The sequence below is a fragment of the Kogia breviceps genome, chromosome 2 (genome assembly GCF_026419965.1).
Source record: "Kogia breviceps isolate mKogBre1 chromosome 2, mKogBre1 haplotype 1, whole genome shotgun sequence".
NCBI classification, from domain to species: Eukaryota; Metazoa; Chordata; class Mammalia; order Artiodactyla; family Physeteridae; genus Kogia; species Kogia breviceps.
Window position 1 is genome coordinate 24975422 of NC_081311.1, and position 27973 is coordinate 25003394.

General features: G+C 45.5%; 1 protein-coding gene across 1 annotated transcript; it reads right to left on the bottom strand.

Annotated features, from left to right (window-relative positions):
- Positions 1-11271: 11271 nt before the first annotated feature.
- On the bottom strand, positions 11272-27960 carry LOC131750069 (glutathione S-transferase omega-2-like). Its single transcript, XM_067027440.1, is given in 6 exon segments — positions 11272-11503; positions 12951-13057; positions 24197-24298; positions 25253-25475; positions 27372-27473; positions 27737-27960. Coding segments are annotated over 6 exon segments (741 nt in total). The 5' UTR covers positions 27784-27960; the 3' UTR covers positions 11272-11343.
- Between the last annotated feature and the right edge of the window lie 13 nt (positions 27961-27973).

Consider the following 27973-nt stretch of genomic DNA (forward strand, 5'->3'; position numbering starts at 1 on the left):
AAAACCAATACAGTCATGATAAAAAAATTCAACCACAGAAAAATTAAGTAACAGATAAAACTCCCACTCCTGACTTCTCAGCCCGTTCCCCCGTTAATCAGTAGGAAGTATCTTGTTTATCCTTCCAAAATGTTTCTAGGTATGTACGTGTCACATGTGTGAATGCATCCCTTTAGTTCTTTTTTACATAAATTGCACCATACCATCTAACTTTTCTTGGACATCTTTTTGGAACATTTGGCTCTACCTTATTGTTTAAAATAGCTGCTTGCTACCTCCCTGTGTGATAGATGTACCTTAATTTACCCACCCTCCCCTGAGGAACACTTAAAGTGTCCACTTTTTTTGCTGTTTAAACAACACTGCAGTGAACAAACATCTCTGTGTATAAAACCTGCTTTGAAGTGACCCCCTCCTGGTAATCGCTATATTCTGTACTCACCAACTTGCTGTATATGGATTCACCACCAAGCATCTTAACATAAAAATAAGAATAATCCCTTTATTCTGGGATTTATTCAATCATGACTCTGGAGTGAGGAAAAGCCATTTTTTTTAGATTTTTTTTTTTTCTTTTGCGGTACACGGGCCTCTCACTGTTGTGGCCTCTCCCGTTGCGGAGCACAGGCTCCGGACGCGCAGGCTCAGCGGCCACGGCTCACGGGCCCAGCCGCTCCGCGGCATGTGGGATCTTCCCGGACCAGGGCACGAACCCGTGTCCCCTGCATCAAAAGGCAGACTCTCAACTACTGCGCCACCAGGGAAGCCCGGAAAAGCCATGTTTAACCAAGTACTGAATAACACAGCTTTTGTTCCACCCTGGGTCAGATGCTATGTGGGGAACAGAAATATAAGACAAGGGAAGGGTTCTGTCCCCAGTGAACTGGATCTATTAGGAAGACAAGACCAATGGCCACAAAATAAACCAGAGAACAATGAAGACTGGTAAGTAATTGAAAGGGAAACGATGTGGCTCTGAGGCCTGCATGGTGACAGGGGTGTGTGAGCTGCCAGATCAGCTTTGGGTTTGAGCTATAAGTTTCTGCGTCGTGCATACACCCCTTCACACCATCACTCATCCAATCACGTATTCATGTATTTGCCCCTTCACAAAATACTTGGTGAGTGGCTATCACTTTCTATATGCCAGGCACTGTGCCAGCTGCTAGGGAAACAAAGTTCAAGTGAGACAGTTTGTCCTTATACACAGGAAAATGTGAAGAGCCTCCGCAAAGAAAATCAAGTCAACACGATTGTCGTTCTGTCACCAAATGCCTGTGTTAAATTCATCTGAGCCCAGGGCTGGCTTATTTCCTCCTGCACAATGTAGAACCCTGCTTTAGAGGTGAGAGTGGCATTTTCTATCCCTTTGGTGTTCCTCTACAGCCCCAGAAAGAAAACAGAAAATAAAACCGTCAACAACAAACTCTCTCCCAGCAAAATGGAACCACATAAACCTCAGAGGTGTTCAAAGGTATTACTTCTTTTTTCGAGGGGAAAAGGTTAGGTCTTAAAAGTGCCAGATGAGAGGCCTCCAGACTCCTCCGGGATAAGTGGTCCACACGTCTTCCTCTAGGCTTCCATGGGCTAGCCAGGCAATGTCACAGCAGAAGCAGCAAGAGTGCTCTCAGACACCCCCCTCCCCAAGGCCCAACTCCTTCCCTGGTTTCCTGCTCTGCTCCTTGCCCTCCCTGCACAGGAGGCTGTGGTTCTGGTTCCCAAAGGCCCCGGGATCAGAGCCAGGCTGGCTCTCGGAGGGCCCACCAGAGGGCTCGCCGGAAGCCCCACTGCCTCAGGGGTGGCACAGCCTACCACATCAAAGAGGAGGAGTGTTAAGGTGACCTGTCCAGAGGAAGGGGCAGGAGGACAGCTGCTCTTGCCCCAGCCTGTTCCTTGGGAAGCTCAGGCCCCTCCCCCTCATTCGGGCTGGGAAACACCTCCTGGTGCCCCTCTACTTAGAAGGCGAGACCTCTGCTGAGCTGCACTGCCACGTCTGTCTTCCACCCACCCCTTCAGCTCAGCACCAACACAGCTGCTTTGGAGCTGCGGCTGCTGTGAACACTTGAGGTTTCCGCTCAGACGTGCTGAGACCTAGGCAGGTGGAGGCTGCCCCTCCTTCTTTCCTCCTAAGAGAGCTGAGGATGTTTTAAAGAGACAGGTGGTTTGAGACTTACATCTGAGTTCTCAGCATTCTCACATCCGTTGACCTGTGTCATCCCCTGATCCTAGGATCAGGGCTTCAATGTAATAAACATATGTTGAAAACCTAAAAAATAAAAAGTGTGAGATGAGATTTTCCAGGATAGGGGCGGGGTAGGGAGTTGGGAAGAATTCAGTCCTTTCTATTTCTTTAAAACCCACTGATCAGTAAGGTTTCTCTTAGGGTAACTTTGTTTAAAATAGAAATAGAAAGCAAAGACCCACTTCCTGCCACTTCTCGCAAGGCACCCTTGGGCCTGTCTTCCCAACTGGCCAGAGATGACTCACACAGCCACCCCCAGCCTCATTGCTCACCTATTCCTGAAGAGAACTGAGCTGTGTTAGACCAAAGTCTCTTGGGACAGTGGTTGGGCCTCCAAAGGCGGATATTGGCTTTGGGTCTCTCCCAAAAGGCATGGCTAGAGCTGAGTCAGCCCCCAGGAGTCGAACTTCAGGTCAGGCCCGAGATCTCCCAGCTAGAGATGAGGAGTCAGCCCATACATACTCCCCGATTGCTGATACCCCAGGAATCAGGGCCAACGGATGCAGCAGCAGAAACCTTATGTGGAGCCAGATTCAGGGCCAGGGAGGTTGGTGGCGTTCGGCCCTCTTGATAGCCACAGCTTCCACCAGAACGATTCCTAAGAAGCTCCCTCCACACATGTGTTTCCTCCTTGCAGCATTTTGTAATCAGCCAGGCATAGAAGCTACTGAAGCCTCACCCATCCAGGATAAGACAAGACCTCAAGCAGCAAGATTGCTCAGCCTGAGTGTCCAATGACCCAGAGAGAGACAAGGAAGGGAGGTCCCCTGCCCCATCTCCATGTGCCCACTCAAACTGGAAGCCCAGTGTGAAATTCTGCCCATGAAGGACCCAGGCTTCTCCCATGACAAAACCATGCAGAGACCAATGAGACTGAGATTCCAGACAGTGCAGATGGCACAGGGGCTAAGAACTTGGACTCTGTGTTCAAACTCCAGCCGTGCCACCATTATGCTTAGAAAGTCACATAATTTCTGTGAGTCATGGCTTTGCCTCGTTTCTTCTCCTGTAAAATGGGAATAATGCTGCCCACCTCATAGAGCCATTGAGAAGAGTGAGTGTAAAGGGCACCTGTGAAGCACTTAGCTTAGGGCTTGATGAATAATAAACAACAAAAACAGCAGTTGTTGGAACTTTCTTGGTGGCGCAGTGGTTAAGAATCCACCTGCCAATGCAGGGGACGCGGGTTCGAGCCCTGGTCCGGGAAGATCCCACATGCCGCGGAGCAATTGAGCCCATGCACCACAACTACTGAGCCTGCACTCTGGAGCCCGCGAGCCACAACTACTGAGTCCGTGTGCCACAACTACTGAAGCCTGTGCGCCTAGAAGCCTGTGCTCTGCAACAAGAGAAGCCACCGTGACAAGAAGCCCGCGCACCACAAGGAACAGTAGCCCCCACTCACCTCAACTAGAGAAAGCCCACGCGCAGCAACGAAGACCCAACACAGCCAAAAATAAATTAATTAATTTTTTTTAAAAAGGTAGCGGTTATTACTTTTGCTCTTTAAAAAAAAATTTCTCCCATATTTTAATATTTATTTATTTATCTATTATTTTTATTTATTTTATTTTGGCTGCACCAGGTCTTCGTTGTGGTATGCAGACTTCTTAGTTGTGGCACGTGGGACCTAGTTCCCCAATCAGGGATCGAACCCGGGCTCCCTGCATTGGGAGTGTGGAGTCTTACCCACTGGACCACCAGGGAGGTCTCTACCCTTGCTCTTAGGAGGGCTCCTTACAGCCAAACTCCTACTTCGTGGTTCTCCCATTGATAGTGAGGCTGTCCCTCTAGTACCTCCTCTGCCACACTCAATCACACATTAGTCTGTCTTCCCTGGGGGCTCCTTCAGCACACAGTGTGGGACCTGCAGGACCTCCACACCTACCTTAGGGCCAGGCACATGCTCAGGAAATGCCTGTGCACCTAACCAAAGGGGGTCTGCAGCCCTGGCCCCAGTTTTAGGGAATAGGAAGGGGTATCTTTCCTTGGCCCCTCTGCCCCCTCTGCTTTCATGGTCCCTTTGCAGAACAGCTAGTGCTTAGATCAGCAGTTACCATAGCAACAACAGAGCCAGAGAGAGGGTACCAGGCAGGGCATCCCTGCTTCTCGGGAGACCAGGTGCCTCTTCTGGACAGCAAATAGGGGAAACTGCTGTGACGGCTGCCTCATAATGAGCTCCCTGGAAGGGGTCCAGGTTTCTATGTCATCCATATACCCCTTATTTCATCCAATCATGTATTTGCCCCTTCACAAAACACTGAGTGGCTGTCACTGCTACATGACAGGCACTGTGCCAGCTACTAGGAAAACAAAGTTCAAATGAGACACTATTCCTGCCTTGAGAGAGCTCCCAGTCTAGAGAGGGAAGCAGAAGGAGAAGGCCGGGGAGGGCAGGAGGCAAAAGGGTATGGGTGAGGGGAGAGCAGAGGAGTGCAGAGGGTAAGAGCAGAGCCTCTGGAGTCGACTGCTTGCATTCAAATCCCGGCTCTGCCTATTACTCGCCATGCGACATCTGGGCACTTTACTTCATCTCTAAGCCTTAGTTTACCCATCTGTAAAATGGGGGTAATTAGCACTTACCTCAAAGGCTGTGAGGTATCACTAGTATATGTAAAGTATTGCCTGACATATGGCAAGCACTCAGTAAACAGAAGGGTTTCTATTGTTCTGACTCTACCCTGGGTTCCCTCCTCCACACACTCCAAGCCAGTTTTAGATTAGAGCTTCCTCCAGTTCTTCCTCAGCAGAGCCCCAGCTAACTCTTACCCCAGCTTCCAGGCTTAGCAGCCCCCACTGCCCCTGCACCTGGGAAGTCTGTGTGTACCCCACCCCCTGCTGCCAGCAGATTATTAGAACAGTGTCCCAGATAAAGTCCCCAAAGGGAGTCTTTCTGTTTAGTACATAAATGGCCAAGTACCACTTATTTCAGGATGGAATTTTTAAAATAACTCCTGCTCTGATCATTTATAGGGTTCCTCAGTATTCATCCTGGTACTTTCCTCCTTTGGCAGAAATGCCCAGAAACACACACACACACACACACAACACACATACCTTTGAGAGATTTTCTAAACCTCTGAGTATAATGCAAATATTCCACAGCTTTGGAAGTATAAACCCAGATTTAGAAAAGACTACCCTTGCTAACAGACATCCTTGCTTCCCAGGCCCCCAGCCTTGTGCTGCCAGGAGAGGGGTGCCACACTCAGAATCCCCTGCGTGGGCAGCACAGAGCCTGCCTCAGTTGCTTTTTCCTCCTTGGCTGACGGGCCTGTGAATGTCTCTCTCTTGCTTGCTCTCCACCAGGGAGCTGACTGTTGCTGTTCAACCACACCCTCCGAGGAAGGCTGTCTGCTACTAAGTGGGCTGGGGGCTCTTGCTGTCTGCGAGGGGATTCTTGGTTGTGGTGGATCTTTGGGAGGAAATGACAGGGCAGCGTATCCTACAGTTCTTGTCGGGAGCATGTGTGTAATCATCCTTTCCACAAGCAGCACAGTTCCAGGTGGTTTTGTGTTCCATGCAGCATGCAAGCTCCCTGGTATCTGGGCAGGCCTGCAGGCATTTCAAATTGCTAACACTTTCACCCTCGTAAGATGATAACATCCTCTGAGAGGGCAGAGAAGCTGAATTCTGAGTACTCCTCCATAACACAGGAGAGGGTATTGATTTTACCATCATCAGCAACATGGCAAGATTCCAAGATTCACAATATTAAACTAGGCTTGGGATGCACGGAATGGGGGTGGGGGAATGAATAATAGTCCCAGCTTCAAAGGGTTCACAGGTCATTTGAGTCTAAACCTGCACACATGAAGCAACCAGAGAACAACTCCAAACCATGCATCAAGCTGTGTGCTACGCAGGACATCTTGTTCCACAAAGTGCTGGGAGAATGAATGCAGGGTTCAAGTCTAATCATCCTCAGAAGCCTTGCCATGATTATAGGGTTGTTGGCCATTCACTGAGCATTTCCCTGGAAGGTGCTAAGTCCTTATATGGATGGCCCCATTACTTTTCAACGACCCTATGAAACAGGTCCTTAGTCGTTCCATGTTACAGATAAGAAACTAAGGCTCAGAGTGATTAAGCATCTTGCCCATGGCATTTAATGAGTGGCAGAGCTAGAATCTGAACCTGGTACACCTGACCACACAGCCCTCTTCTTATCCTCTATGGTACACCACCTCTTTGCCCAAAGAAAAATTCTTATCTGAACTTCGCAAGAGAAAAAGCCGGTTGAAGAAAAACACCAGGAGGCTGCTCTGAGGAAGATTAGAGAGTGGAGGAAACAGCATTTGCAAAAAGGCTCAAGAGCTCTGGCACAAGCCATATGTGAACAAAATGTTTGCAGAGACCAAATGCCCAGGCTTCCAGAGACTCACGGGGGTGGATGAATGCGAAATGGGGCTCCTGGGTGGACCCAGTGCTCAGTGTGTGTGTAAGGTGGGGAAGGGGCTGGAGGCTAATCAGTGAGAAGCCACTCGGGCTGGATATCTAATTGTTTGTGTAGATTTTTGATAATAAATGGAACCAGGCTGACATAAACCACAGGGGAGCCTAAGGCAGAGCAGTGATGTTTCCCCTCCATCAAGATGATCATTGACTTTGACAAAGGAAATGTGGACCAGGTGGGATGTGAGGTATAACGGGAGAGACACCCCACCACAGCCCTCACCACCAAAGCTCCAAGGAGCAATGTGGAGGTACCCAAGGGCAGTTCCTGCAGCAGTGAAGATGCTCCACCTTGGACCTGACCATTTGTTGACAGGTTTAATCCACTCTAAAACAGCCACTCTGCTGTCTGAGATCAGAGAAGTTTAGAGCTAGAAGGAATCTCAAGTACCATTTACTCACCATCCCCACCACCCATCACAACCACTGCCAGCTGTCCTGGCCATCCCAACCCACCCCCACTGTGCCAGGATGCAACTGGACTCAGCCCAGATGCGCTCCAGTCCAGAACCACCAAGGAAAGGAGTCCACACGACCGCCTCTAGTCATCAGTTCTGATGTTATCATCATTTATGACAAGGAGGCTCTCAATGCTGTGGTTTAAACTGTCTTCCTCTTTTTCTAACAGAGGACAGATTTCACCTTAAATCCATAGTTGAACATGCTTTTATAAGATATTCTCCAGGGGCTTCCCTGGTGGCGCAGTGGTTGAGAATCCTCCTGCCAATGCAGGGGACATGGGTTAGAGCCCTGGTCCGGGAAGATCCCACATGCCACGGAGCAACTAAGCCCATGCGCCACACAACTACTGAACCCATGTGCCGCGACGACTGAAGTGTGCCCTAGAGCCTGTGCTCTGCAACAAGAGAAGCCACCGCAATAAGAAGCCCGTGCACCGCAACGAAGAGTAGCCTCCACTCGCCGCAACTAGAGAAAGCCTGCGCGCAGCAACGAAGACCCAACTCAGCCAAAAATAAATAAATAAATTAATTAATTAATTTAAAAAAAAAACCAAAGACTTGGCCATCCAGGACCTTTAAAAATATATTATATATATATATTTTCTCCAGTTGTTGAAAGTGGTTATCTCCGAGGTATGGGATGATGGAAGACCTCCTGTTTCTCTTTCACAGATTTTTTTTTAACCCTGATGTAATTTTTTTAAACATCCGCCCATAGAAGAAGTAGTTGTTTTGAAAGCTCCTCATGGAGCCTTATTTAATTGCCTCTTTTCTCCAGGCTAAATGCTTCTAGTTTCATCCAGAGGTTGACAATTCAAATTCCTCTGTGGCTGACAGGTGACATAAAGGAAAGATAAGGAAGTAGTGTAAGGCAGTGCAGGTGACCCTTGCCAACTGCACAGAGCACGCCTGGCTGAAAGGCTTTCAAATCCCAAATTGGGCTGTGGGCCGCCAGCCTGCAAACTTTCCATGAACACTCTTCTCCATCTTCTATTTCCTGGTTCTCCAAGCTTTCTGAATTAGCATGTGGAGCCCCAGAAGAGAACATCTTTGGTTCTGGCCATCCAGAAACAGGCCTTTATTTTGTTGAGTCAACAGCAGCCTCAGTCCCGTGCCAAACACTGGCCAGCACACAGGCTTTACACCTGCAAAGATGATCAATCCCTGAGTCCCAGGAGAGGCCACAGATGCCAAGCAAGGATCCCAGGGAAATGTGACTTGCAGACCTCACTCTGTGTTGGCTTGGGTGCCATGGCAACAGAGCGCCCCATCCTGAGTAGATGGTACAGAGACTGCCCCATCAAGTGGCGCCTGTTCTGGCAGACCCTCTACTTCCCCAAACAGGCTTGCTCTGTCCAACTGGCACGGAGTCACACTGGTAAGTATTTACATGAGTCAAAATCCACCCAGAGGCAGCAGATGGCCAGGCCAGGCCAGGCTGAGACATGAGGAGAGAGGGGCTGCTTCGGGCTGAGCCAGAGGCAGGAGCAGCAGACAGCTCTCCCACGGGCGCCGACCAGTCCACACACCGCTCCTGACGCTGCCTGGCCTGAGCATGGCTGGAGGCTGGGAAAGACCCCGCGTGAACAGAGCAAATGATCACAGGCAGACCCTGAGACCCTGAGATAAAATGGCATTGTACAGAGCTGTCCCCCTCCTAAGGCACCTGCTGGCACACCTGGCCATCCTTTGGGGCTCCTTATCGTCTTCAGTGGTGGGCATTGTTGGATGGAGCCAGCCGAGGTGCCATATCCAGCCAAGAGAAGCATTCCCGTAAACTGGTGTGGCCACTATGGAGAAAAAATGGGGGTTCCTTAAAAAACTAAAACTAGGGGCTTCCCTGGTGGCACAGTGGTTGAGAATCCGCCTGCCAATGCAGGGGACACGGGTTCGAGCCCTGGTCCGGGAAGATCCCACATGCCACGGAGCAACTAAGCCCATGAGCCACAACTACTGAGCCTGTGCTCTAGAGCCCGTGAACCACAACTACTGAGCCCATGTGCCACAACTACTGAAGCCTGTGTGCCTAGAGCCCATGCTCCGCCCCAAGAGAAGCCACCGCAATGAGAAGCCCGTGCACCGCAACGAAAAGTAGCCCCCACTCGCCACAAATAGAGAAAGCCCGTGCGCAGCAACGAAGGCCCAACACGGTCAAAAATAAATAAATTAAATAGAGTCACCATATGATCCAGCAATCCCACTTCTGAGCATTTATCTTGGAAAAACAAAAACTCTAAACTCTAATTTGAAAAGATACATGCACCCCAATGTTCAGAGCAGCACTATTTATAATAGCCAAGACATGGAAGCAACCTAAGTGTCCATCAACAGAGGAATGGATAAAGAGGATATATATCCATACACACACACAGGAATATTACTCAGCCATAAAAAAGAATGAAATATTGTCATTTGCAGCAACATGGATGGACCTACAGGTTATCATACTAAATGAAGTCAGACAAAGATAAATATCATATGATATCACTTATCTGTAGAATCTAAAAATATGGTACAAATGAATTTAATTACAAAACAGAAACAGACTCACAGACATAGAAAACAAATTTATGGTTACCAAGGGGGAAAGTGGGGAAGAGGGATAAATTAGGAGTTTGGGATTAATAGACACTACTCTATATAAAAGAGATAAACAACAAGGACCTACCATACAGCACAGGGAACTGTATTCAATATCTTATAATAACCTATAAAAGAAAAGAATCTGAAAAAGAATATATACGTATATTTATAAAAGAGAGTCACTTTGCTCTACACTTGAAATTAACACAATACTGTACATCAACTATACTTCAAGAAAAAAAAAAAAGCTCCTGAAACTAATAAACAACGATAGCAAGGTTGCAGGATACAAGGTTAATGTACAAAGCCAATTGTTTTCCTACATATTATCAAGGAATAATTGGATTTTGATCTTAAAAGCGAAACATCATTTATTTTGGCACAAATCAAGGCAGGGGGCGTGGAAAATTAAAAAAAAAAAAAAAAAAAAAAAACACAACCACAGACAGACTCACAGGCATAGAAAACAAACTTACGGTTACCAAAGGGGAAAGGAGTAGTTTGGGATTAACAGATACACACTACTCTATATAAAACTGATAAACAACAAGAAGCTACTGTATAGAACAGAGAAGTATATTTCATATCTTGTAATAAACTATAATGGAAAAGAATCTGAAAAAGAATATATACATGTAGAACTGAATCACTTTGCTGTACACCTGAAATGAACACGACACTGTAAACCAACTATACTTCAATTAAAAATAACTTTTTTTAAAAAGAGAAGCATTCCCACTGCAAGACAAGCAGCTCCAAAAGCTCTAGGTTTAAAATCTCAACCAAGATGAGTGGAGAGATCAGGGGCTCCTGTGTCGTTGTCATCTTTGTCACCCACACAGCCCAGGCCTGGTATACAACAGGCAACCAGAGGCATGTGTTGGGATGAATTGAAAGCGTCTGTGACGCAAATCCAACAGAATGACCTTTACCTCTGACTGGGTTGGGGCTGTGTGTCCTTTTTTAAGGCAGGATGTTGGCTATAGAACATTTTGTGAACCATCCTGAGCCCTGACAGCACCGGTGATATTCTGACGTCGGTAGTCCAGGGTGATAATGGGTGTTTCATTTCCTGCTTTGCAATTCTTGCAGTCACAGGACCCTCGGTGTCTCCCGGGCCCACAGCCAGAGTTTGAGGGAGAATGAAACTCATGCACACCCACAGGGACGGAAGCTTTCATTTGCCAAATGGAGAGTATTTGGACTTGCAGCATTTTCTTCCCTCTAGATTCCCTCACCGGGAAGTTGTGGAGGGTGCCATCTGTAGTGACAAGCATCAGTGATGGGGCGGCCTTGAACCGCAACATCAGCACCAACAACCTGGAGGTCAAACTGGGTCGATAACCTTGGAACTGGGAGGCACAGAGGCTCTCAAAATGTCCCTGGACAATCTAGCACTGAGATTTCTAGCGGATCATTGGACGCTGTGGGCTAGAGGAGCCATACAAATGATTATCAAAAATGATTCTGTCTCCATGTTTATTGGGAACCTCAAAAAAAAAAAAAAATGAACAGAGATTGACTGTCCCACCAAAACAAGTGCTGATGCAGAATCACGACATGCTTGGGAATTCTGGGTGGTGAATGGGTGGACTGCAAGGCTCAGCAACTTAGCCCATAGTCAAAGGCATTGGGGTTGTTCTGAAAATAGAGATTCAAGAAGCCAAGGAAGATGTTCTTATCTGTGAGAAGAGCACATACTGTGGGGTCCTGCTTCATGGCTGCGATCCAGAGCCGGAGCGCGGGGGTGTGGTTCACACAGCTGCAGGACAGGAGAGAATCGTTAGCACAGCCAAAGGGCGAAGGGGACATGGATCACTTTTTAGACTTACAAGCTATGAGAAGTGGATTTACTGGGGCAATAAAGTTATCTCAGTTACCTTACTATCAACTAAGCACAATCACTTACTGGAGGAAAATCTAATTCTTGGAATGGCTGTGTGTGCTTTAGAATTGCAAAAGTTGTTGCTTTTAACCCTGCAGTTAAAATGCTTGTGGATTGAGTGCTCTGGGGAAATAAGGTATCTGTGCTTCACTGTTTGCCAACAAAAAGACAACCCCCTGAAAGACACATGCTTCTGTCATTCTCAGATTTTACTTTAGGAGGTTTGAAAAAAATAAAGACAAGTAGTTTCCAAAAACACTTTTTTTTGGAAAGCAGTGAGTAAAACAATCATTAAACCTTGAAATAATGGAGCTGACTGGGTCCTTTCAAAGACTGATCAGGATGTTAAGGTCTAGAATCTGTAAAGTGACTTGCCCAGGCAATAAACTTGTTAGTGTAAAATCCAGGAGAAGAGGTGAGGGTTCCTAATATGTGTTTCAACACTCTGTTCCCAGAAGAGACAGGTTTTTGTAAAGTTTATGGTGTGGCATAGTTTAAAATATCCAAGTTTGTTATATCTGAACTTCCCTAAGTGGGACACACAGGAGATGCCTCCTGGGTAGACTCAAGTGTGCGCATTATGAAAGAGACGCAGTTCTACCTCAGCAGGACTGGATTCCCAAACACCAGAGCGGCCAGCGCCCACCATGCCACCGGCTGGCGTGCAAGCAGACCCAGCACAAGTTCAGTCTCTCCTGTGAGCATCGTGGGGACAAAGCACGTGTTCTGCCCAGGGCTCCTATGCAGCCTCCCTGAGTCTACCAGGCAATTCCTCTACTTTAAACATCCCTGCACTCCCATGGCGTATGGCTGGCCATTTTGTTTGTTTGCATAACATCAAGCATATATTACTTTACAAATCATTTATTTTTTGAAGGGTATGCCTATCTGGGGGAAGATTCCTTGGGGAACTAAGGTGTGAGGAGTAAGGTGTGTGATCCGCTGGGTGACACAGCAGGACCAGGTGGAGGGCCACGGAGGAAGCCGCAGACAAGGCGCCAAAACCCTGTGACTGAGACCCTTCCTCTGCTTCCGCGTTCACCACCGGCCTGTGCTGGGTGGGTGTTGAGGACAGCAGGCTCTGTAGCATGGCAGGCGGCTTTCGGACACGGTCTTATCAGTGGAAATACGGGTAAAGTTTGGGTCCACAGTTAGTGGCATAAGAGCACAGATGCATTTTGAACAAGGAAACATATCGTTTAAAACCCAACTGTGTTTCACATTCACATGGGTCACCTGTCCAGAGAAAGACAAATGGCACACAGACCATTTCAAGCACTAGGGCGACCCTAGGAATCCACAACCACACAGTTAAATGTCTTACTCAGCTATTCCATATACATCCAGCCACTCAAACCAAGGCCAAAAGAGGTAATCGATCATGGATATACAGTCTCCACCGAAGAAGATGGTGTTCTGATAGCCAAGAATCTGAAAGTTTAAACAGGGCAAAAGCAAGTTAATTTACCTATATGCTAACGTATTTATAGACACTAAGTACAAATATCAAATTAATTCCCAAAGAAGGAGAACCAAGACTTTGATTCTCCTTCCATTTTGTTAGGTGAATGCATCTTCCCTTTTCCTGAGTTTTCTTCCTCCTCCTGTAGGGTCGTACTCCTGGCCATGCTCAGTCCTGCCCTCCTTTCAACCCTGGGGCATTCGTGCAGCTCATCTGACTGGAGGATTTTGAAGGACAGCCCAGCCCAGCCACTCCTTCTCAGCCTAGAACAGGTTCCTCCCTGTGCTAAGCTTTCCAGGGATGAGCTCAGTCCCTGGAGAGGGGCCCCTGCCCCTGACCATCACTGCCTGTTACTGGGAGGGAGGGGCCACATTAGGAACCCCACTGGTTGCAGTTGTGACTCCCGTTCTCCAGGGTCCACTTTATCTGTAAAACAGGGGATACCACAGTCTCCACACATCTTCCTCTTTTGCCTTGTTTCTCAATCAATTCAAAACTAAGGCAGAGAAGAGCAAGGCTATCGAATGGGCTTGCTCAAATCCCAGCACTGTCTTTCTATTATATTTTCTTTGTTTATTTGAGCTCCTTGAACTCCACACGTATTGGCCACTCAACACTATCAACTTTTTACATTAAAATAAAATTTTGCATTCCCAAATGGGACAAATCAACCTGGATAGATGAATCATCAAGAAAACAGATAAACTCTTGACAGAGAGATAGCCAAAGACAGTGTGGGGGGAAGGTACTTGAGAATGTAAAAAGCAACAGTGCTTAGCAGAGGTTTTTGCTGGGCCAGGTCTTCCCACAGAGAAAAGTATGATGCCAGTTACCTAGTTAAATCAAGCAAAAGACTCTCTTGACCCACGAAAAGCATAATCAACTAAATACTTCCCCGTAGGTATAGATCTAGATTCCTGTGTCCTTATCTCTCAGGCTTGATTCTTCGTACTCCAGGACAGCCTGTTGCCTCTATGATGTAGTCTAGGGCTGAAGCTAAGAATGAGTTCTGGGGACTTCCCTGGTAGCACAGTGGTTAAGAATCTGCCTGCTAATGCAGGGGACACAGGTTCAAGCCCTGGTCCAGGAATATCCCACATGCCATGGAGCAACTAAGCCCGTGCGCCACAACTACTGAGCCTCCGCTCTAAAGCCCGCGAGCCACAACTACTGAGGCCACGTGCCACAACTACTGAATCCTGCGTGCCTAGAACCCATGCTCCGCAACGAGAAGCCACCGCAGTGAGAAGCCCGTGCACCGCAATGAAGAGTAGCCCCGGCTTGCCGCAACTAGAGAAAGCCCATGCGCAGCAATGAAGACCCAATGCAGCCAAAAATAAATAAATTTACAAAAAAAAAGGAAAAGAATGAGCTCTGGTACCAGCAGACCTGGTCCTACCTTGGGCTCTACCTCTCATTCAACATGGAACCCAGGGCAACTTACCCACCTCCTCCTCCAAGCCTCATCTTTCTCATCTGTATAATGGTGGTAATGTCAGTGCCCTCCTCAGAGGTTATGGTGAGGAGTGATGGAATCATACATGAATAAACATGAGCTCTCGTGATAAGAAAGCACAGAGACCCCCCCAGAGGTTACATCTACAGAAAGCAAATCCTTCCCCAACAGAAAAGATCAATGGGATCCTCCACCTGCCACCCTTCTCGGAGGAGAAAGCAAATCTTGGTGCTCTAAAGTCTATGTCTTCATAGCCTCCCAGTATGGCATACAGGAGACCCCCCAGACTAGTGTCCTGAAAGTCTGAAAAAATGTTAGGTGGCATCACTTTGTTCGAAGAAACTCACAAGATGGTACTAAAGCGGAAGAATTTGGCCAATGAAAACTCAAAAACAGAGGCTATTTTTAGTCATGTGTAAATAAGTCCTGATTTACAGGGGAAAGGAACAAATTGTTCAGTTTTTATGGATTCCAGAAAGCCTCAAACCTTCTTTATGTTCAGGAACAGATAGTAATCGCCCAAACTTTTATCACTGGCTTTGAAACGTATACCTCCAGCTTCTTATTGGCCTTTCATGGCACAAACGAGAACTGAATCTAAACTGATCGACTCTGGAACTTCTATATAACTCTTCTGCTTTACAGAGCAGAGGTACTCTTGAGAAAGTCCTTGTCAAAACAGACTACATATGGACATTTGCTAGAACCCATGATGAGTCCTTTGGTAAAGTGATGAGATATTTTGAAAATGAATAACTACTTAGTAATTGATGTTTATTTAGTATATATTTTTCAAGCTTTTCATTTACTCGGAGTAGGAGTGTGCCTCTGAATATATATGATCTTATAGATACAATCAATTTTTATATAAACACTCATAAAGCAGTTTAAGCCTTATCAAGGTGCTTGGTACAATAAAAAGTCAAGGTAAGTATATGGATGAAATGAATGAGGCATCAATTGCCTTCTGCCAGCCTCTCCCTCGCCCCTGAAATACATTTACACATTCCCTCAGACTTTCTTTAATCCAAGTGTGACATCAAAATTCCTTGGAGTTCTTGATACAGCTGTAGATTCTTGAGCCCTGCCTCAAACAGGCATTTCTCCACCAGATTTCATATAGAGCAAGTCTAAAAATCCCAATAGAAAAGCAGTCTTCCTATAAACCAGCACAAAGTGCTGACTCCTCTACAGACACATTGCAGTAACCCAGGAGCACAGCCTGGCCAGGCCTCCTTCAAGGTTTATTACCGTCTTTAGGATCTTCAATAGGAGAGCTCCCTCCTCTGAAAACATGAGACTTTCCGGACATGTGAAGTGACTTGTCCCCTTAGAATCACAGAACTTCAGTACTGGAAGGGCCACTGGGATTCATCTAGTGTGACTCCCCTTCCATTTTTCCATTTAGTTATGCTCATTACATGCTCATTACACAAAGGATTAGAGTTGCAGTGTACACTAAAATATTAAATATGAAAAATAATAACATGCTAAGATCAGGGAAAGTAAAAGTTAGAACAGAAGGTCAAAATAAGGAAGGAAAACGGTCTCAAGATATCAAGCCAAGGCTCCTGCAGAGTTCTTTAATAAATAAAGCTTTGGATTTGACTTGAGTTTCCTGGCAGTTCAAGTGGAGAGGAAAACATGCTGGTGAGCTGATTCTTGTCTCCTGCGTGGAAGCACAAGAGACTCTCGCTTACAGAGGAGGAAACTCCATCCCAGGGAAGTAAGAGGGCTCTCTGGTTAGTGCCAGAGCTGAGACAAAAATACCATTCTCCTAAGTCCCAGACTAGCGTCAACCCTGTGTCATTCAACTTCAAATATGTATGTATGACTCTAATCACAGAGGCTTCCCCAAGTCTCTTGTGAATTCCTTGCCTGTTCTTAAAATTTATGTAGCAGCAAAAAGCTTAGTATCAGCAAACTCTGAAAGCCTTTTGCCCTCTACATCCAAGGACTGGCTCAGCTCTGAGCTTCCCTGTGAGAACTTCCCCCTCAATTCTCCTCTTTCTCAGCCTCTCTGTCAGGGGCTCTGACAGAGCACCTAACTAACCAAGAGGCGTGACACAATCATGGCAAAAGAGCTTTTCAAAATTCTCTCCTTCCTGTTTCATTCCATGGATAAGAAGGTCTTCAGGCAACTTGACTCAAAATAGTTCTTCTGTGTTCTCAGTTTAAACTAAGTCCCTTTGCTTACAGCCAATTAGCTGCTCTGACAAATTTTCAGATACTCAGAAGTAAAATAAACCGACAGTCTTAATGTGCAATGTCTTGTCTTTCCTAAGTGTTCTGTCATCAGAAACAGAACAGGAAGCTGTGGCTATACCTCGACCCACTTAGCAGTGCTTATGTTAATATCCAAAGTCATTTAAAAAAACTCTGTTTTGAGTTATTCCTGTCACCCACCTGCCATGTATAATGATATTGGCCATTCTCAATGTTGAATAGCTTTTCTCATGATGGACTCCCTCACTCTCAGAACTATTGTCCTTGGTATCATCAAGCAAGGCAAGATGGCCTGCTTAGAGAAGACACTTTTCCACCAAGGCCCTAGACATCCCCACACGGCCATGCATGGCCTGGGGAGGGAACTGAGCCTCTAGCTTCAAGCCCTCAGGCTTCCTTAAAGTGTTAACACATCTTCAATTCAGATTAAGAATTGAGATATTTTAGGGAAAGCCATTTGATGCTCTGGAATAGTAGAAAACTCTATTTTAAAAACTTTTCTGTCCTCCAGTTCACTGAAAAATGACTACAGATCCTTTTCTTGCTTTTAGATGTGACAAGGGATTAGGAGTGAGCATGCAAATCAAGAGGGAGGGACTGCCTGGTGAGACGTGAGTATCGTTACTTCCACCCCGAACTTGAAAAGCCTGCAAGGGCCACTCATCTACTGCGAAGGCCTCTTGGGCTCCCCCAGGCGGACGAAAGGAGGTTCGCGCTAGAGCGCACGCAGAAGAAAGAAGCGCGCGGGGCTCTCCCTTGTGGCCGTCGTGGTGAGGCTCACTGGCCGGGGCTTCCCCGCCAGGAGGTTCAACAAGGAGGAAAAGGAAATCTGCAAAAATTTTTTAAGGAGCAAGATTGTAAAGAGAAGCAAAGCCCAGACTTCCTCAAACCAGGCATTCTAAAAAGCTTCAGTCTGCAATCTTGGACTCTCAAGTGCAGCTTCAATAACTGCACTTTAGACCTTGACTTGGCCACCTGCCCTGCACGTGGTCATTTACACCACAGCCGACAAATCCCGGACCTCTAACCAGGACAGCCTGGTGGCTCTCAGGGGGTGCTGCTGTCCTGGTTGGAGGAGGAAGAAAGAGGTTTTTCTTGATGGAAATAGTTCTTAAGAAGCAGACCCGGGACTTCCCTGGCGGCACAGTGGTTAAGAATCTGCCTGCCAACGCAGGGGACACGGGTACGAGCCCTGGTCCGGGAAGATCCCACATGCCGCGGAGCAGCTGAGCCCATGCACCATAACTACTGAGCCCACGTACCACAACTACTGAAGCCTGCGTGCCTAGAGCCCGTGCTCTGCAAAGAGAAGCCACCACAGTGAGAAGCCCGCGCACCGCAATGAAGAGTAGCCCCTGCTCGCCGCAACTAGAGAAAGCCCCCATGAAGCAATGAAGACCCAGTGCAGCCATAAATAAGTAAATAAATAAATAACAAATTAAAGAAGTAAAATAATAATTTATTTTTTAAAAAATGAAGCAGACCCCCCTCCCCCAATAAAATACACAAAGCCACTTGCCGGTACATCAGCAATGCAGGCCCTTATCCAGAAGCAGAAGCAAAGTACTCAACTCCAGGGCAGAAATCTTTTAAGTTCATATAAGAAAAGGGGGAGATTCTTAAGATTTCAAATTTCAGGTCCCTGCTACACTGACATACTATAGCTGAGGCTGAGCTAACGAACATGAGCTGATTCCCTTTAAAACAAACCAAGGGTATAGAACAAACTTAGAGTATAAATAAAACCACTTCTCTAGAAAGAAGCCTGGGAAGTAGGGTCTGTGCAGAACACACCCCTCCTGCTGATCACCACTTACAACCTGGAGCTCCCTGTGAAGATTCGGAATGCAACCCATCAACATTTGGGGGGATCAAAGGACCACCCTGAAAATTCTATCCTGGAATCCTTTTCATGGGCTTAATTCTTTTGTCAAAATATATTTGTAAGATAGTAGGGGGGAAAAGCTAGTCGGGTAAGTCTTGACACGTCAAATATCTTTAAAGTGATGGGTGGTGGATGAAAATATAAATGAATATCAAGTCTCTGAAGGAGGAGAGGATTCCCTGTGTATGAAAGTATCAGAAGAAATCACAACAGGAAAGACTTATAGAACTTATAGAACATTATAGACTTAAATGTTATATTTATATATGTACAAAGACAAAAAGTTAAAACAAAACCAAAAAATGTGCCTTAAAAACAGGCCAATATCCTTTATATATAAGGAACTCTAAAAAAACAAATCAACAAGGAAAATCAGTAAGACCTTGACAAACAGATGGGTAGTAGACCATTTTCATAAATAAAACACGAGGAGATGGAATACTTTGAGGAAAAATCTACCACCTCACTAGCAATCAAAGAAATATACATTAAATCAACGATGAGAAACTACTGTTTCTCAAAACAGGCAAATATCTTTTTAAATGAAATCTCCCAACAGTGAAAAGGGGATGATACAAAGGGCATTTTCCATACACTGAGGGTGGGGGGTATACAGCACATGTCTCGGAGGAAGCAAATTAGCAACATCCAGCTCCAGCCTCTAAAGAGGTCATACCCTTTGATCTGGTAACTCCATTCCTGGAAGTGCAGCCTAAGGACATATTTTAAAATAGAGAAAAGGATTTTTATGCAAAGAAGCTGCTGTTCCTGGCAGCATCATTCACAACGGTAAGCAACTGAAACAAACTAAATAACTCTAATGAGTGTTGCTGGATAAATAACTATGGCTTATACATATGGAAAATTATGCAGAATGAAAAGTGATTTTTTTCCATCTTTAATAATTACACATCTAATAGAGAAATACATTCTCGTTATTTAAAAAAAATTCAAACACTGGAAGCAGTTTAAAAGGTAAAGACTCTCCCTTCCTATCCCTGCTCTAACCACTTTTCTTTCCCACCCCAGTGCTAACCCCCTTCCCAGTAGTAGTCACCAGTAGGAGTCTGAGGTGTGTCTCTCCAGACATCTTTCCAGGCGTTTATTTACATGTGTGTGTATATATATATATATATATATATATATATATATATATATATATGCATATATAGTTAAGTTTTGTTTTCTTCTACAAAATTGGATCATATCACTTGTATTACTGTGTCATTCATTTAATATTCCTAGGCAGTCTTTTCATCTCAGTACACATGGATCTACCTCATTCTTTTTTAAAAATAAATTTTAAAAGTTCTATTTATTTTATTTTTGGCTGCGTTAGGTCTTTGTTGCTGTGCGCGGGCTTTTCTCTAGTTGCGGCGAGCACAGGCTTCTCATTGCAGTGGCTTCTCTTGTTGCAGAGCACGGGCTCTAGGTGCGCAGGCTTCAGTAGTTGTGGCTTGTGGGCTCTAGAGCGCAGGCTCAGTAGTTGTGGCGCACGGGCTTATTTGCTCCGCGGCTTGTGGTATCTTCCGGGACCAGGGCTGGAACCCGTGGTCCCTGCATTGGCAGGCGGATTCTTAACCACTGTGCCACCAGGGAAGCCTTCATTTAACCATTCCCTATCTAATGTACATTAAGGTTTATAATTTTTCACCATAACAAATAAGGCTGCTCTAATAAACACCCTTATACCCATAAATAAGCATTTATAGAGTTTATCAAAATATGGGAAAAATCCTTATGTCATAATGGTAACCAAGTTCTATATACAGTACAATTTCAACCACATAATAATATACATAATAAAATGAGAGAAAAAAATAAGAACAGTGGTTGTTTCTGGGTAGTGGGATTATGAATTCCTTTTTTTAGTTTCTATATTTTTCTGTATTTTCCAAACTTTCTCTAATGAACAAGTATTACTTTATAATCAAAGATGAGTAAAATTAATTTTTAAATAACAAGAACTATTATTCTATTGTTTACATGGTGGGAGAAGGTATAGAGGAAGTTTATTAAAAGAAATACAGCAAATATTAGTTTACCTAGAAAGCCGCTGTCAGAATTGGACAATGAATTAAGTTACCAAACTAGCAGCACTAAAACTGCTCAAGTAGCCATGGTGACTAGAAGATAACCAGTTCCCTAGTGTGGAGGAGTGGTGATTACAACCAAAAACTGGCACGAAGGTGGACATGCTGAATTAGCTAACAAATCCAAGAGAACTGACAACATATGTCCGAGCCAAAATCTCACAAATGAATGTTCACAGCAACACTATTCATAAGAGCCAAAAAGTGGAAACAACCCAAGTATCCATCAACTGATGCGTGGATAAACAAGATTGGTGTATCCATAAAATGAAATACTGCTAAGCCATAAAAAGGAATAAAGGATGAAACTTGAAAACATTACACTAAGTAAAAGAAGCACATGGAAGGCTAACGTTAAATGATTCCATGTATAGGAAATGTCCAAAACAGGTAAATCCATAGAGAAAGAAAGTAAATTAGTAGTTGTCTACAACTGGGAGGGTTGGGAAGAGATGGGAAGTGACTGGAATCTGGCTGAATCTTGTCCTTCACTGCACTTGGACTTGATTGGACTACTTCCATAATGAAAATATTTAGAATGAAGGCACTGCCACCCGAAAAAAGAACAGCTGAAAGATTCTGCCAACACTCCAGTCCACAAAGATAAAAGAAAGGTGGGGTCAGGTGCTATTTTGAAATGTAAGTCAGTAATAAAGATTAAAAAACTAAAGCTTAAAAAAATTACGCTGCTGAGATTAATGATTCAGTAAAGACTAGCAAATTGGTTCGAAGACAGAACGTGTGGTTAGAGAAGGGCAGCCCAGCAGTTTTTAAAACTCAGGACAATGTTCAGAACAGGAAAACAAGTGGGGAGCCTGCTGGTTAGAGAGAACAACAGCAGTAATGTATCTCAAAGAATTGTAAAGATAAAATAGAAAAATATGGTTATATAACAAGCACAATAAGCCTTTAATTTCGATGAAACATTTTTTTACAGAAAAATTTAAAAGTCAAACAGGGCTTTTATTTCAAAAGAAGAAAATGTCAGAGTGTAAGGCTGCAAAAGTTAAGCTGAGCCGTTTGCTTGAGGATAACGTGGCAGAAAATTACACATTGGTCTGTTGAGTTGTTTATCACTCAGAAAGCCCATGGATATTTAAGATATTTTCAACTCACAGAAAATCCTGATTGTACAAAACCATGGGAAAAAATTGTGCACGTCATCTCTATTAATGGAGAGGGACCATCTCTATTAGCATTATTCGGACAAGTATCAATTTCACTAGAATCTCCTAGAGTCAATACACTGGTATTGAGAGGAATGAATCAAATAATTCAAGCTCAGTGGGCATGTTTCAGATTCTGATATTGCCTTTGTTGTAGTTATAATTCCTGCTAACATTTTAGGGGACAAAAGCTACATTCAAATCTGGTAGAACAATGCTGAATACTCAGTGGTCCTTAAACTAGCCCTGGTTTAGCTAGCTTTCACTGATGCTATTTATTAGATCTGACAGGGTTGTTGGCAAGATTAAATGAGAGGATGTATGCAAAGCACCTGTAGCATCATGGCTGGCACAAAAATGCAGGTTCACTTCCCCTGGAAGAACCCAGCTAAAGAACTGTGCCTCCAAACGCTTTTTTAGCAATCTGTAATTTTCAAAGTTCATCCATCATCCAAACACAGAGTAGGAGGAATACAGTTCCAAACGTGTTTTTAATTATCTCTGAATTTAAAGGGTTTTGTTTCCCAGCTCCTTTCCCTGGCCCAGCAATTAACTGTAAAAAGGTAACCAGACATGATAAAATCAGTTCAGCTAATCTTCTTTGAAATAAAGACCTTAAACATTCTCCATGGGCAAGAGCTTTCAAACTTCTTTTTGAAAGCAGAGGTCCCCCTCCCTCTCCAAATTCGAGCTTATTGGATGTCTTGTTAAATCGGTGCTGAGAGCAGGGCTGGTCTGGTTGAAGCAGGATCTGGAACCACCCACCAGACCTCCCCTACTCAGTGGTCCCTCTGTAGAACCCAGAAACTCTCTGTTTTAAAACACTCCCTCATTCTATAAATGTGGAAACCAAGGCACAGAGAGGTCCAGAACCTTGCCGATGGTTTTGTAATCTAGTAAAGCCAAGTCTAGGATGCAAGAGTCTACCTCATCCTAGTTGCCTCCTTGGAGTCAAGACCACAGTCTGTTCTCAGGACCAAAGTCTGACATTTCTTACACATGACTATTCATCATCCAGAAATACTGCAACTGTATAAATCTAAGATAGGCAGCTGGAAGTGTACATAAACTGAACTGCTTCCACTTAACAAAGGTCAAATGGAAGCATATTAGTAATCAGCCTTCCTTTAAGGGGATAAAAATAGCATTCTCTGGCTGCCAGAAGAATTACAACCCACCCATAGGGGGAATTTATCAGTTTCTGGCGCAAAGATAAAGGAAGTCAAAGAACCACCTTCCAGATTATTCTAGATGTACAGGGTAAGTAGTCCTATTACTGCTGGATTTTTTTTTTTTTTGGCCTTGCCACAGGGCTGGTGGGATCTTAGTTCCCCAACCAGGGATTGAACCCAGGCCCTCAGCAGTGAGAGTGCAGAGTCCTAACCACTGGACCACCAGAGAATTCCCCATTACTGCCAGATTAATGGAGGATCTGGTAACAGTCATTGCTCCTTGCTTACCCATAGACACTTTCCCCTTCTTTCTTGATTATAGAACTCTGATTTTATGCAGGGTGTTCCCAGCTAAAAGACTAAATTTCCCAGCCTCCCCTGCAGATACTTATGACTCTACAACTAAGTTCTGGCCAATGAGATTTAAGTAGTCATGGGGTAGGACTTTTAGGAAAGCCTTTAAAGTAGTATGGCCTTTTGCCATTTTTTCCTTTCTGTTGTCCTTTCTGTGACCTGGAACTTGGATGTGATGGCTGCAGTTCTAGCAGCTATCTTGTTATTTTGAGGATATAAGCCTTGCACCAAAAATAACAGAACAGGAAGAGAGAAAAAGCCTCAGTCCCTGGTAACTTCATGAAGAAGGCATCAAAACAGCCCTGTACTACCTTACCTCTGTGTGTGTGTGTGTGTGTGTGTGTGTGTGTGTGTGTGTGTGTGTGAAAGAATAAATCCTTACAGGACAAATTTACAGTGGTTAGGTCCCTTTTACTAGCAGCCGAACACAATCTCTAACCAACATAGACCTTGGACTCAGTGGAGAAGCTAGAGGATCCGTGCAGAGATACTTAAGGAATGTGGTGATTCTGGGAAAGGAAGAAATCCATCACATGCCCTCCCTCACTCCTTGCCAGATTTTCAAGAAAAGTTCCAGAGCAGGTTAGCAGAGGGCAAGTACCCACAAGTTAAAATCAGATGCCTAGTAACTGAACTTGTCAAAGTCTGGCAGGAAAAGAATAAATCTGTGAAAGTGGAGGGTGCCAGGGTGACCAGGGTGGGGACCTGCATCACTTCTTCCACTGCATCTGGACAGGAGGGGGGCCCGTTTTGTACCTCTTCCAGGTTGCAGAACTCCTGACGCAGGGCAAGCTTCAGATCAGCGCATTCTCTCCCACATCTCAATGCTACCAGACACTCCTTGGTCAAATGTGGGACCTGATCAGAGGACACAGGTTCTTAGTGGAGAAGTCTGAGGGCTCCTGCTCTGCCTAAAAACACAGCCAGAGCTTTGTCACTCCAGCTGAACAGGCCAACACCCACATCCAGGCTCCCCAGCTCCCCCTGAGGGCCACCTCTGTGGTTTCAGGAATCCACTTGTCACAGCACACTGGTAAACAAGGTGTTTCAGAGGGGGCTCTCCGGTGCTCCTTACTCGGTCAGCTATTTCCATGCTGTACAATCTTGGGTAGGGCACTTACCTTCTCTAAGCCTCAGTGTTCTCATCTGAGGAATGGAGCAATAATAGTACCCACTTTAAAGGGCAGTGGTGAGGATTAAACGAGTTAACCTTTATAAGGTAGTTAGAACAGTGCTTGGCACATCACAAGTGCTCAACGGACATCAGCTATTAATATCACTGAGTTATTTTTGTTTCTTTTCAAAGAGAACTGTCTTGAAATTTCTCCATCATATTCTCTCCCACTACCAACAGGTGCCCCCTTTTCTCTCTTCTACACATTTCCTGGATGGTTGGCACTCTTGTTCCCCATAAAGGCTAATCTCCTTCTGTGCATTACCTTTTTCACACCCCAATTTTTTTTTTTTTTTTTTTTACCTGGGATCTTGGAAATGGTTCCTTTAAAGTATCACCAGTTTTCAATTCTTTCAATATTCCTGTCTCAAGTTACACAGTCGTAACTATGCCATAACCGTAACTCTTGAGACTGCTAGTTCAAATGGAAAAGTACCTATCGGCTAAGCCTTTTAACCTTTAATATCAGAGGTCACAGCTTTACTATAATTCCACACCAGTTATCCTCCTACGGCACACATATGTAGTAAAACATATCAATTTCACCAACGATTTGACTTTTAAAATGGATTGGAGCTTGGGAAAGACATACAAAGTAAAACAGAGTGTAAGTGCCTTTAAAAAAAAGTTGGATATACCTTATAGAATAGCTCCAATAACATCTTTTGGCGAGCTCGCTCCTAATAGTCATATGGATACAGCTTCCTTCCAGGATAAGCGTCATCCAGGTACTCACAAGCAATGACAGATTCATAGATCAGTTCACATTTGCTGTTCTCCAGGACAGGAATTTGGCCAAAAGGGTGCTTTGTAAAGTACCATTCAGGCTTGTTTCTTAGGTTAATGTTGATAACTTCATGTCTTACAAAGCAAAGGGAAAACAGGACAGAACAAAAATGAAAGGCTTAGGCAGGCAGACACTCATCTTGAAAGCAGAAGCAACCAACCTATAAAAATTAAAATCTGCAATAAGTTTTTTTTTGAATTTAGGTTTGTACAAAGAAAAAATACATAACAACATCGTCTTCATTCCTGCAGTAAGATGTGTTAGATGTTTTCGATGCCTTATCCCATTAGCTCCTCACGATTCCCCAGTGAATCGGGGAATCGTGATGAGGAGCAACGGAGGGGAGGCAAAGAAAACATTTAACATAACCCCTGTGAGAGAAATAAGGCTCCTTGTGGTTGAATCTCCTGCGCAATATCACCCACTAAGAAGTAACAGAGCCGGGCTTCCTTGGTGGCGCAGTGGTTGAGAGTTCGCCTGCTGATGCAGAGGATACAGGTCCGTGCCCCGGTCCGGGAAGATCCCACATGCCACGGAGCGGCTGGGCCCGTGAGCCATGGCCGCTGAGCCTGCGCGTCCGGAGCCTGTGCCCAGCAACGGGAGAGGCCACAACAGTGAGAGGCCCGCGTACCGCAAAACAAAACAAAAGAAGTAGCAGAGCCGAGATGGGAGGCCAGGCAGTCTGGCTCAGAGCTCACAAGCTTCACCACGGATTTCAGTACATTTTAAAGTTTCAAAGTACAGATCTGATATCTGGAGTCATTTTTCGTTTGCCACAACTGGAGGGAGGGGGATTCTACTGCCATCTAACAGGTAGAGGCCAGGGACGCCGTTAGACATCCAGCAGTGCACAGGACAGCTCCTCCCCTCACCAAACACACAGAGCAAGGAACTATCCAGCTCCGAATGGCAATAGTGCCAAGGGTGAGAAACCCTGTCCCAAAGAAGTATTTACATCAGTTCCTAAGCTGCCACTTCATCACTGGGGGTAAAACATCAATTGTTAAGTTTCTTTTAAAAAAAAAGTAACCTTAAGACCAAGTAGAATTGAGCAAGAGGGAAGAACCTGGAAATAAAAGCCATAGAAACTCCACAGACCAGAATTACATCATTTTCTTTAAAACGTCTCTGTATTAGTCTCTGCATCTCTTTAACATGAATCCTAAACTCCCGAACTACCGATTCTCCAAGGCCAGAGTCAAGACGTTGGAGTGACACTTATCAACACCTTGGCTTTGAGCTGGTCCATCCAGCCGTCCACATTCCAGCAAAGTTGCTCTGCCTTCCAAATCCAGATGTCCTTTGCAGGAGCTCGTCTTGCAAAATTCCTTCTGGACCGGTGTGTACCTATTTATCAGGTGTGTGGGAACCTTCAAGACACCCCTTTGATAGCAGTTCCTTCCATTTCACTGTTTGGAACTATTTGCTCATTCATTCAAAAAATAGTTTTAAGCACCTACTACACGCCAGGCTCTCTTCTAGCCCATGAATAAGAGAGACAAGTCCCTACCTTCAAGAGCTTACATTTGTGTGTGTGCGAGTGTGTGTTTCTAGGTGTGTTGGGGGAGGGGCTGGGAGATGTCAAGGAAAGACGGATAAACAAATAAGAAAACATTGCAAGCACAATGAAGAGAACAGAATTGACCTGAAGACGCCTGGGGTGGGGTGGGGTTTACACTGGACGGAGCAATCAGAGAAGGCCCCGGTAGCCTCCGTGGTGCCTTTCTTCACAAGCTCTAGGGGAGGAACCAGCTCACCGAGCCATCATTCAGTTTACTTTGAGTTGTCCTAAAAGTCTCCTGCACAGGCCTGTCTCTGCATTTCAGGACGTCACTCTCAAGAACCTGTCCTTTGCTCACCGTTTATTGACTTTGCCTCAGAAGAAAGGCACAGAGGGCCTCTGAAATCTGAGCAGGGCTCCCCAGGTATCAGACGTTCCCATGCGCCTATGGTGGCCCCATCCTTCTCACCTGATGCCTTTGGCCAGGAGGACCAGGCGCGTCCTGCGCGTGTAGGGGCGGAACCTCATGCTGTAGAGGCGGATCAGGCCCTCTGGGACAGGCCCTGGGGGGGGCGTTCCCTGCGGGTGGAGGGGGATACAGGGAGGCGGATTAGCCCAGAGGGGAGAGGGGCTCACTCGCCTCCCCAGGACCCCAAGAGGGCTGCGGAAGCTCCGCCTCCCTTGTCCCAGAGAAGACACCTTTTTTTTGCACGTGGCTTTTGTGCGGAGGAACCCTGTCCCTCCTCGCCACGCTGCTCTGGAGGCCAAGGCCAGCAGCCGCCTCACCAGAGCCAACATCCAGCCACGGGGCACCCCCAGCCCGCGGACAGCTGTCAAGAGGACTCACCTTTCCCCAAGGTCCTGGTCGCATCGTCAGTCATGCTCTCCTGGCGTCTGCGCAGCGACCAATGCTCACAGTCGTGGCCGTGAGGCTTGCTGCTGCCGCTGCAGACTCCAAGGACAGCAGCACTCCGGCTCTCCCCTCTTGCCCCAAATTCAGCTTTGGAGCAACAGGGCAGTGGCGAGGTAGAGGGGGAGTGATCCAGGATGGCAGCTAGGATAATTCAACCT